The sequence below is a fragment of the Heloderma suspectum genome, chromosome 1, assembly GCF_057233095.1.
Source record: "Heloderma suspectum isolate Gila_16-S chromosome 1, 16-S_ref, whole genome shotgun sequence".
NCBI lineage: Eukaryota > Metazoa > Chordata > Lepidosauria > Squamata > Helodermatidae > Heloderma > Heloderma suspectum.
Window position 1 is genome coordinate 229,762,569 of NC_139458.1, and position 12,432 is coordinate 229,775,000.

The window sequence follows — 12,432 nt, forward strand, 5'->3', positions numbered from 1 at the left end:
CTCCTGCTGTCATCCCCTTTCCCTAAGGTGAGTCTTTTTGGACATTTTTTACGAGACAGAGAAGGAGTGTAAGTCCAACTGAGGAGAGCCACTGCACTCCCTGCTTACTTATTGAGAGTGGAAGGGAGGGCTTAAAAAGACATTGTGCTCATTAAACCACACCCCAAACCCCTTGAGGATTTTATGGGTGCTTGAGGGACATGCGTGCCCAGTCCCAATGCATCTGTGACCTGAGTAGGGTAGTGGTGTATAATTTTTATGGAGTCAAATTACAGCTACAAAATAGAGTGATATGGATACGTCTATATTTTACTTCTAAGCCTTTTTGTACATCATCATTCTAGCCCTATATAAGTTGCATTAGATAGAAAGAAATGGATCAACGGTTTATTTTTGTTCTTTCAGGCACAGCAGGAAGCTGTCTACGCAAATTCAGCACAATGCCTTTCCTGTTCTGCAACATTAACAACGTATGCAATTTTGCCTCAAGAAATGATTATTCTTACTGGTTGTCTACCCCTGAACCAATGCCAATGACCATGGCTCCCATTACAGGAGACAGCATCAGGCCTTTCATCAGTAGGTAAGCATTAGGGTTGCTTGAGGAAAAATTCCTGCCTGAAATCCTGGAGAGCCGCTGCTGCCCGTCAGTGTCAACAATACTGGGCTAGACGGACCAACGGTCTGACTCAGTATGAGGCAGCCTCCCATGTTCCTAAACCTTTGTAAATTCCTATATGAAATTACCTGGACTGCACCTCTCAGACTAATGTGTGAATCAGGATTTAACTATCCACTGGATTTTGCATTTCTCTGAATGCTACAACACAAATCTTGGCCGTTTAAACATACGAAACTATGCATTTGAGAGGAAAACACATATTTAAATACTTATTTTGAGAGGGTTTAAAAATGGTAGATTAGTGTGGAAATGGAACAGAAATACGGTAAAAACAGGTGAAAATAATATGGATCAGAAATAGACAAATTTGTCCATTCTTAGTAAGCATCTTGATGTCAGGGTGGACACTGAGCCCATAGATTCCCAGAGTAGTTCTGCCGCTGAGGAAGAGCAGTCGCTCCTTTGGGAGAGGAGCGCGCTCCTTTTTCCCAGGACCAACAGCTGACGGAGCTTCCTCCCACCCACATTCCTAGTTTAGAAAGCAGTCCAGGGAGTGACTCAGCACAGATAGCAGACTGGGTGGCGCGGCGCAGACGCAGAGAGCGGCGCCAAAGGGTTTGTGCTCAAAGAACGGTTGCGCCCAGAGGATCCAAGGGAAAAGGGGAGGGATTCTCCCTAGTCCTTATATTCAGGTGTCTGCCAGTAATTGCCTTTCAGACGGGGACCAACTGTTCCAACTTAGGGCATAGGGATGCTGCTGCTCAGATCTAGTTGCTACCTGTAGAGTTATTAAGTTGTAAAAGAAGAATAAAGCTTTGAAAAGAATCCCTTTGTCTGTGTCTGGACTTGGCTACTGGATTAGACTGAGAGAGCCCTCCAAGGAGCCCTTGACACTTGCCAATACACTGATTACTAAAATTCAGACAGATATAGAATTGTTCAGTCCTGGCGGGTGTCTCCATGAGTGATTTACTCTGAGCTGGCTGCGTTTGGAGGTCGTTAGGGATATATGACATCGTGGCCATCCAGTAGCCGCCCCGGAGCTTTTCAAGGAAAAACTGGATTTCCTGAGACTGCTTAAAGTCTGATTCTTTTCCTTAAGTTGGGTTCTCCCCTGTATAGTTGCTGTGTGCCCCAACCCCCGTATTTACCTTGGGTATGTTAGCCCTGCCCAGGGCTGTGCCTTTCACCATGACCCCCATCAAGGGGTGTTTCCTATGTGTTTCCTGTCCCTGCACAAACCTATTAGTGTCTACTCAGAAGTGACTCCCATTGTGGTCAGTGAGTCTTCTCCCCTGAATGTCCATATGAGAACTTACAGAGATCAATTGAAATGGCACAGTTTAAAGCCCATTTCCCTAAGTGCTGTAAAGCAAAATCTTGAGGCTCCGATTCTCTGTTATTTGGTTTATTGCCTTAGGAAGTAACTACTTTGACCCTTCATTATAGAGATCCTGGACAGCATTGAGTTAGAAAAGGGGCTGGTTTCCCATCCCTGTGTTCCCTGCCCCCATCTTTCCTAGCACAAGCATGTGTGTGTCTACTTGGAAGTAATTCCCATTGTGCTCAATGAGGCTTGTCCCCTGAATGCCCACATCAGAATTTACAGAGATCCCCCTCAATTGAAATGGCACAGTTTAAAGCCCAATTCCTTAAGTGCTATAAAGTGCCATCTCAAGGCTCCAATTCTCTGTTGTTTGGTTTATTGCCTTAGGAAGTAACTACTTCGACCCTTCGTTATAGAGATCCTGCGCAGCATCATGTTACAATGGGGGCTGGTTTCCTGTCTTTGTGTTTATTGCTCTCTTTCCCACAACAAACCCATTAGTGCCTCATCAGAAGTAACTCCCATTGTGCTGAATGAGGCTTGCCCTCAGAATGCCCACATCAGGATTTACAGAGATCCCCCTGAATTGAATGGAGAGTTTAAAGCACAGATTCCCTAAAGCCTGTAAAGCGCTTTACCGAACCTGTGATTCTCTGTGGCTTGGTTTATTGCCTTAGGAAGTAACTAGTTCATACCTTCCTTATAGAGAACCTGCAGTTAGAAAGGGGGCTGGTTTCCCATCCCTGTGTTCTCCTCCAAGTGGTACTGTAGCCCCTCTGTCTCTGATTCCTCCAGCAAAAGCCCCTATATCTCTGGATCAGCTTCAAGTCCCCTCAGGCATGCACCTCACAGAGCACAAGCTCCTAAGCAGTCCTTCAATGCTGTGTCTAGGCATCAGGAGTTTGATTCTCCCAAAGGTAATCCACCCTCCCAAGGGTGAGACTTGCGCGCAGACAGCCTGGTCAGGCTACTGGATTACTGGTTTCAGCTGGCACTCTAAGGAAAGGGAGTTGTCAGGGAATAAGGCAGAGCAGCCAGAGGCCTTTCCCTGCAGAGCCCTTTTAGGCCCTTGGCTCCTCTGCATACCTTGCAATTTCCCTCTGCTTTTCATATGCCAGGACTCCAGAAGTTATTGTGTCCTTTGGGATAACCCTCATCCTCATGTCAGTAGGCAGGGCCAACATCTGTCTCATCCAAGGGAATGGATATCCCCACGCCCTAGACCTGTCCTGGCACAGTAAAACCAGCAGTAATGGAGTGCTTTGCTCCATGCTCACTACATCTTAACTTCATGAAACACCAATTTTGCCTCCTGTATCTTCCTGTATTGCCTCCTGTATTATTTTTAAACAAGCAATGCGCGGAAGCGGAAGAAGATAATAGAATAGGAAGGACAAGAGACCTCTTCCAGAAAATTAGCAACATCGGAGGTAAATTCCAGGCAAAAATGGGTATGATCAAAAACAAAGATGGCAAGGACCTAACAGAAGCAGATCAAGAAAAGGTGGCAAAAATATATGGAAGATCTGTATAGGAAGGATAATAATATTGGGGATAGGTTTGACGGAGTGGTCAGTGAGCTAGAGCCAGACATCCTGAAGAGTGAGGTTGAATGGGCCTTAAGAAGCATTGCTAATAACAAGGCAGCAGGAGATGACGGTATCCCAGCTGAACTGTTTAAAACCTTGCAAGATGATGCTGTCAAGGTGATGCACACCATATGCCAGCAAATTTGGAAAACACAAGAATGGCCAACAGATTGGAAAAGATCAACTTATATCCCCATACCAAAAAAGGGAAGCACCAAAGAATGTTCAAACTATTGAACAGTGGCACTTATTTCACATGCCAGTAAGGTAATGCTCAAGATCTTGCAAGGTAGACTCCAGCAATTCATGGAACGAGAATTGCCAGATGTACAAGCTGGGTTTAGAAAAGGCAGAGGAACTAGAGACCAAATTGCCAATATCTGCTGGATAATGGAGAAAGCCAAGGAGTTTCAGAAAAACATCTATTTCTGTTTTATTGACTATTCTAAAGCCTTAGACTGTGTGGATCATCACGAATTGTGGCAAGTTCTTGATGGTATAGGGATACCAAGTCATCTTGTCTGCCTCCTGAGGAATCTGTATAATGACCAAGTAGCAACGGTAAGAACAGACCACGGAACAACGGACTGGTTTAAGATTGGGAAAGGAGTACGGCAGGGCTGTATACTCTCACCCTACCTATTCAACCTGTACACAGAACACATCATGCGATGTGCTGGGCTTGATGAAGCCAAGGCTGGAGTTAAAATCGCTGGAAGAAACATTAACAATCTCAGATATGCAGATGATACCACTTGGATGGCTGAAAGCGAGGAGGAGCTGAGGAACCTCATGATGAAGGTGAAAGAAGAAAGTGCAAAAGCTGGGTTGCAGTTAAACCTCAAAAAAACCAAGATTATGGCAACCAGCTTGATTGATAACTGGCAAATAGAGGAAGAAAACGTAGAGGCAGTGACAGACTTTGTCTTTCTAGGCACAAAGATTACTGCAGGTGCTGACCGCAGCCAGGAAATCAGAAAACGTTTACTACTTGGGAGGAGAGCAATGACAAATCTTGATAAAATAGCGAAGAGCAGAGACATCACACTGACAAAAAAGGTCCGCATAGTTGAAGCAATGGTATTCCCCGTAGTAATCTATGGCTGCGAGAGCTGGACCACAAGGAAGGCTGAGCGAAGGTAGAGGCTTTTGAACTGTGGTGCTGGAGGAAAATTCTGAGAGTGCCTTGGACTGCCAGAAGATCAAACCAGTCCATACTCCAGGAAATAAAGCCAGACTGCTCACTTGAGGGAATGATATTAAAGGCAAAACTGAAGTACTTTGGCCACATCATGAGAAGACAGGATACCCTGGAGAAGATGCTGATGCTAGGGAAAGTGGAAGGCAAAAGGAAGAGGGGCCGACCAAGGGCAAGATGGATGGATGATATTCTGGAGGTGACGGACTCGACCTTGGGGGAGCTGGGGGTAGCGACGGCCTACAGGAAGCTCTGGTGTGGGCTGGTCCATGAAGTCACAAAGAGTCGGAAGTGACTGACCGAATAAACAACAACAAATCTTTTGGAAAGCATTCTAAGACCTCTGGGTTAAATCCCACCCTATTGGGGTGATAAATACAAGTCTCCTACTAACACCTAAGGTAATCATGGGGGGAAAGATTTGGTACAGCAATTTTTGCAGTTTTGGGGGGTACTCAATAATGAACAAAACTGTAGATGTCTTTGAATGCAATATGGCTATAATGATGGAATGGTTGATCTCATTGGATACAGTGTGGGTGGGGTGGGGGTAGAATCAGGTTTCTAACCCATGTGAGGAGTGAAATTCTCTGCAAAATTTGCATTCTTGGATTCCACATTTACCATACTGTGACAACATACTTTTCTGACACAGGTAGACCACTTCGAACTGAAACACACAATTGCTTGTAGCAGTGAGTTCCCTACAGGGTGACAGTGTTACCCACTTCTGTTCTCCTGTAGCTCATGGGGGGCATTCCAAACCAGCAGGCAAGATCATCTAGACCCTTTCCATGGGGAGAAGGTACCCTGCCCTCCCTGATCAGCCCTGTTTAGTGGTAGCAAAGCAACTTTCTGTTTTTCTGCTCACCACTTCTTCATATTATTTCTTCTCCTTCCCTCCCCCGCCCCCCCAACAGGTTTCAGCAGATGCCACAATCTGGGAAGATCTACACCTTGTGTCATATCATTGATCCCATCATGATAATGCTATATCCCTCGTGCGCATTTATACCTCATAGGACACACAGTGACATTTTTTGTGGTCCATTGGATAATGTGGAATAAAAAAGCAGGAAATAACACTACAAAAGTGGTATATTGAATGTGTAATGTGCCCAACAGTTACCAGTGTACTTCAATACCCTGATAAAGCAGTAGTATAGATCTAGCCTAAATCAGAAGAGTATAGTGACCTTATGGGCTGTCTTTACATAAGGCATTTATAGAGCACTCGTGAATGGCCATCCCCAGAATTTTGTGGGTCTGTTACATGATGCCGTCATCATCCAGGGCCCCTCCTGCATTATCCCCAGCAAAAAGCGTAATTAAAAAAAACAGTTTAAATGAAGTATTTAATTACTACAGGGTGCACTGCCATTTTTCAGCCACTAAATGGTGCAGTTTTTCATTGAAAGATATACGGGCTGGTGAGAAAGGACGTTTGGTCGCGTTCTCATTGCACCATGGAGATGGAATAAAATGCTCCAGGGGTGTTCCCGGACTTTCCTTTAACATAGAGGCGTCCATGGTCTCCTTTCAGGACTTGGTGGACTTGTTACGTTTTCGTGCTAGAGATCTGCAACAACTACTGCTCAGGCCAGCCAAACCTGCGTGTGGCTGAGCACCTTGAGAATCTGCATCTGTCCCTGCACCGGTGGCTACCCTGCTTCCCCTGTCCTCCTGACAGTGGGTGCCAGCCTTCTCAGATGGGGAGTCCCTTTGGGAGGGAGGAATGCGATCTCGGACTCCTCACAAGGGCAGAGAGTCATCTCAGGCAAAGTATCTAATGGTCTTCTAAAATTCTGTAGAAGAGTAACTCAGGAGAACATTGATCCAGGGTTCAGAGTGGGCCTTCCACCTTCAGTTGTGGGCCACTTTACCACTCCTCGGAATGCACGGGTACAACGCATCCTTGTCCAACCCTTGGCTGTCCAACAGCAATGGGCACAGATGTGTTAACAACAAGGTGGCCTCAAATCCTACTGTATATCTTCCCTCTGCTTCCATAGGATCTTCAGAGGATCTGGGAGTTGACTGCAGAAGTGAACCAGGTGGTACCTTGCTGGACCAAGCAATTGTGGTTCTCCGATCTGGTCAATATGTTGATCCAAGAGAGCTGGAGTTTTCTGTGCAGTACAGACCTCCTCATCCAGGGCACAGTATTGCATCTGTGGCTAGGACTTTCTGTCTGACAGTCTGGAAGCTAGGTTATTTTGAAGAAATTCTTTCCACTCTGCTGTCCTCCTGGCAGGTTTCCACTAATAAGGCCAATGAAATGACTTGCAAAACACATATTGCTAGGTGTAGGCAGATCTCCATGGGACAAAGACATCTAGGTCATCCTAGAATTCCTTCACCCAGGCCTCACTAATGGCACCAGTACACTCATGCTGGGGTGCTATCCCCATGTATGTAGATTCCTGTGTTACACAGATTCACCTCTTGGAATCTGCATTGAGTAACGTACAGCCTTAATAGTGGATTTTTTTAGTAGCGACTTGTCCATTCTTATTTTGGACAGTCTTTCTAGTATCCATTACCTATACTAAATGGATTTTTGGAGTTGGGGGCTCTGTCCTCTAACTCGTAGCTATGCATTTCTCATCAAGATAACGTGATGCATAGGAGAGATCCATCCTTTATTCCTAAGATAAATTCCATTGCAGAATGTTGTTGCCTCACTGTCCATCCATTAAGTGAGTCCATCCACAGGAAAAGAGCTTGCAAATACTTGATTTACCCCTCTGTTTCTACTTAGGTAGGATAGACTTTGTATGGAAGATGGAAAATGTTGTTTCTTTTCATTTTCTTTGGAGAAGAAAATTCCTCCATCTCATTCTGACTCTATTTTAGCCTACAGTAGTGTGGAGATGCAGCTTCCTTCTGGTCCATTCCCTCAAGGGAACAAACACTTCTACAGATTTGTGGCAGTGCTTATCTGGAGGAAATCTGTAACATTTTGCACACTTTTTCTAAACACTGTAGAACTGATTTTTCCCCCTTTGGTATGTGATAGATTTTCAACCTCTTACCAGTTCCTGTTACAATTGCAGAAATTAGATTATACCTATGTTATTTTTTCCTAGCATTTCTTAGTAATACAATATTTGTTTATTTCTCAGTATGCTTTATAATCAAGTCTATTACCAGGGTAATCAAACATATTCAGCACTTTGGCAAAGCTCTCATGCCAATTTGGATCTCAGTTGTTGATATTTGGATGGATAAGCAATAGGCTGGACTGGCTCCACTTGCCAGAATGTGTTGTAATTAATGGTAAAGATCGGAGGGAGATGGTTTTAGGGGTATAAAAGTGGATTTTTTGCAGCTTTTATGTTATCTCTTCTCAGGTGTGCTGTATGTGAAGCTCCTGCTATGGTTATGGCAGTTCACAGTCAAACAGTCCAAATTCCACCATGTCCGGAGGGCTGGAGATCTCTGTGGATAGGCTACTCCTTTGTGATGGTAAGTGTACCATGTTTATTGCCATGGCTGGATTAACCAGTAGGCTAAGGGGGTTGTAGCCCCCTGTCCACTATTGAGGGAAGATGGAAAGCATTGTTTGTTTCCTTCCATGAAGGCTTTTTGGGGAAGAAAATTCCTCCATCCATGATCTCATTCTGGCTCTGTTTTAGTCCACAATAGTGTGGAGATGCAGCCTCCTTGCAGCCCATTCCCTCAGAGGAGTAGCCACTAGCTAGCCGCAGGACCTCATTGACCACAATGGGAGTTACTTCTGAGGAGATTGTAATGGGTTTGTTGTGGGAAAGATAGCAGTAAACACAAAGACAGAGAACAGCCCCCATTGTAACCTGCAGGATATCTATAACGAAGCTGTGAAGTACTTACTTCCTAAGGCAATGAATCAGAGCCTCCAGGAGATCGAGCTTAATCGCACTTAAGGAATTGGGCTTTAAAATGTGCCATTTCAGTTGAGGGGGATCTCTGTAAGTTCTGATGTGGGCATTCAAAGGCAAGCCTCATTGACCACAATGGGAGTTACTTCTGAGGAGACATTAATGGGTTTGTTGTGGGAAAGAGAGGGAAACCAGCCCCCATTTTAACACACAGGATCTCAATAAGGAACCTGTGAAGTAGTTACTTCCTAAGGCAATGAATCGGAGCTTCAAGATCACGCTTCATCCCACTTAAGGAATTGGGATTTAAAATGTGCTGTGTCAGTTGAGGGGCTTCTTTGTTATTTCTGTGGTCATTTAGACAGCAAGCCTCATTCAGCACAATGGAAGTAAACACCCCTTGACTGGGGTCATGGTGAAAGGCACACCCCTGGGCAGCCGAGCTAAATGCAGGGATTGGGGCATACAACAACTATATTAGGGAGAACCCGACTTGAGGAAAAGAATCGGACTTTAAGCAGTCTCAGGAAATCCGGTTTTTCCCTGATAAGCTCTGAGGTGGCTGCTGGATGGCCATGACATCATGTATCCCTAACAATAAAATGTATATTTTATAAGACCATAAGAAGAGCCATGCTGGATCAGACCAAGGGTCCATCTAGTCCAGCATTCTGTTCATTCAGTGGCCAACCAGCTGTCAACCAGGAACCCACAAGCAGGGCATGAGTGCAACAGCACCCTCCCACCCATGTTCCCCAGCAACTGGTGTACATAGGCTCACTTCCTCTGGTTCTGGAGGTAGCACACAGCTATCAAGACTAGTAGCCATTGATAGCCTTCTCCTCCAGGAATTTGTCTAACCCCCTTTTAAAGCCATCCAAACTGGTGGCCATCACTACTTCCTATGGTAGCAAGTTCCATAGTTTAACTATGCACTGTGTGAAGAAGTACTTCATTTTATCTGTCCTGAATCTCCCACCAATCAGCTTCATAGGATGACAGCTTCATAGGAGGCAGAAGCCCAGAAATCCCCTCCCTGGTCTCAAGACTGGCCTTGCCTACTAGCAGTGTAACAGGGCCTCTGATGAGCACTCACCATACATGCAGGGATCACACATAGAGCGGGACTTCTGGCTGATTCATCTGTGGATGTGGTTCAGGCCCAATCCAGGGACGTGATGGCTTGCATGAATATCTGGCTCCGCAGCTGGGATGTGGACCTGGGTTCACAGACAAGATTAGCTAGTTCTCCCTTTACTGGTGCCAAGCTTTTTGGGGAACACCTTGAAAGCATTCTGGTAGGAGGGAAGGACAACAAGAAAGACAACAAGAGGGTTTTCATTCCTATAAACCCTCTTGTTTGTTACAAGGATTCTCGGGGTCCAAGTCTAAGTGGGCTTGCTCCAGAAAGACATACAAAAAGCAGTCAGGGTGACCTGGCAAATCATGAGTTAATTAACCACAGTTTGCTGTCATTACATGCGAACAGGGCCAGTGTGCACACTGAGAAGTACAGTTATCTGAAAATGTGCTCTCACTGAAGATTTGAAAGCCAGGGATGTTCCAGTGGAATGGAGTGTAAACCCTGGGCCTTTGGCACCCTGCTTCACACACCAGCTAGGTCCTAAACAGACTGACTAGGGAGTACACTTAACTTGAATGCCTTCCTTTTGTGTAAACATGTATAGGAGTGTGCTGTAAGTCACTGTTCAAAGTCAGATATGTTTTTTTCTCCACACACACGATATTTAAGTAAGTTCTGTCTGTAATTTAAACTTGGCACAGGTCAGTTTTTCTGCTTCTGTTCCCATCTATGGAGTACAAACAACAGTCACCTACCACACTGAATTGCTATTGAGCCCTAAATGTGCTGTTAAATTATATGCAATCTGTCTCTCTAAATTAATGCATAGCCTGCATTTATTGCAGCACACCAGTGCTGGCGCAGAGGGTTCAGGGCAAGCTCTGGCATCTCCAGGTTCCTGTCTTGAAGAGTTCCGCAGCGCTCCATTCATAGAATGTCACGGCAAAGGCACCTGTAATTATTATGCTAATGCTTACAGCTTCTGGCTTGCCACTATTGAGAGAAATGAAATGTTCAAGTAAGTTGGGAGAATCTTCTGCACTGCTCAAGGATTAAAAAGTGAATTTTGTGGGAAATATATCAAATACTTAAAATTAATGTTACTACTCCAAAACAATCATTTATGGTTTGTTTACTTTGTGCTATTACCTGCCCAGATTCTACCCCAGTCAGATTCACACTGCAGTTGCGAGACCAATTTACAGGGGCTGCTCTTCAGATACAGCTTGTGTGTATACAAGCTGTATCTGAACAGCTGGGTGGGCAAATTTCAGATGTTCATGATCTGCATTTTTTTTACTATAACCCTGAGATCCACCAACCAGGTGCAAAATAGTGGCTCAGATGGTGGACATACACTAAAAATTAAGTAACAGGTGCTTCTGAGCTCAGCCTCACTGATTTGTGACCAGTACCAAACTCACAAGGCCTTTCACACAAAAATCCACTCTTAGTTTCCCCCCAAGTGTTCTTTTTCTCAAAGCCTCTTTTATGGGAGAAAAGATGTTTAGTTGCTGCTTTATTGTTAGACATTTAGGAGTCAGTCCTTGCAGATCTACTGCAAATCACCTTGGAGATCTACTGCAAATCCAGTAGATCCCAATCTACCTTCTGCCCAGCCCTGCTTTACTGTATAGATTAAAATACAGATTCACATGAGGCATTACAGTCAGTTTTGGGTTGCCAACAGAAGTGTGCTTTGAGCATTCCAGCCCAAGCCTTATTCACTTTGGGAAGCAGAAGTTCCTCCTCAGTGGATTAGTTTATCAGGCATATTTCATGTGTATATTCTTATGTTACCAGAATGAAATGGTTACTGCTTTCGTATGATCACTTCAGTAATAAATGGAACCCATGATATTATTTGAGAGGGGTCAGTACTTTGAAGGGCAACTTTACTGGATTACTTTTAAAGACAACATCAGGTGTCAAATGTTATTAGAGCAAGAACTGGCAACTCCTACAATTAAGAACTGGCTTTCCATCTGGCCAGGAGGCACAGTTCAACCCATTCATTTTTTAAATCTCCCAGACGCATAATGGGCAAAAGCTCCTGAATTAGCTACGTTGGACACAAAACATTTTTCCTTCACTGATAGCTATTTTCATTTTCCATTTTCAGAAAACCTACTCCTTCCACACTGAAAGCAGGGGAACTACGCTCAAATGTAAGCCGTTGTCAAGTCTGTATGCGAAGAACATAACGACTTCCTAGTTGTGCTTAATGTCGCAATATGGTGCTACAGCAGTGAAGCTTAGGCATATATCCTATGTACCTCATTGCTTCCAGGTATGAAAGCAGTCAAGTCCATTACCGGAACTTGCCTGATTAAACCCCTGTTTTCTTAGCCCTTTACTTGCTGAAGAGGAAGAATACACGACGAAGATAAACTTCAAATGGCACTTTTGAAGAAACGCGATATATATGAATGTGATGCACTGATACTTACCCTAAATCCAGAAAGAAGGCTAAAGATGCTAGGAGGGATACAGTTCTGCCTCATGTGTGTAACTCCCACTTTCCATTTGTATGAATTGAATATACATGATTACGTTACAATTTTTTCCTAACCCCTATCTTGAACTCCCAGGCTCTTTATTTCGTACTTATGATTGTTGAACAAATTAATACTAATATAAAGAAGAGTTCTGGAAACATATGAAACAGCAAGCTTCCTTATTGAAACAATGAAAGTTACTGACACACAAACATTTTGGCTTGTCTGAATCATGTGTTGCACTGAGTCTACAG

The 12,432-nt window shown here is 44.3% G+C and overlaps 1 protein-coding gene across 1 annotated transcript in view; it reads left to right on the plus strand.

The window, feature by feature from the left end:
• Positions 1 to 12,432, plus strand: part of COL4A1 (collagen type IV alpha 1 chain) — a 326,895-nt gene extending 314,463 nt beyond the window's left edge. Inside the window, exons 50-53 of the mRNA XM_084808054.1 lie at positions 406 to 583; positions 8,090 to 8,204; positions 10,526 to 10,698; positions 11,803 to 12,432. Coding sequence (XP_084664180.1) covers positions 406 to 583; positions 8,090 to 8,204; positions 10,526 to 10,698; positions 11,803 to 11,884 — 548 coding nt within the window. The 3' untranslated portion in view covers positions 11,885 to 12,432. The remainder of the gene's footprint in view (positions 1 to 405; positions 584 to 8,089; positions 8,205 to 10,525; positions 10,699 to 11,802) is intronic.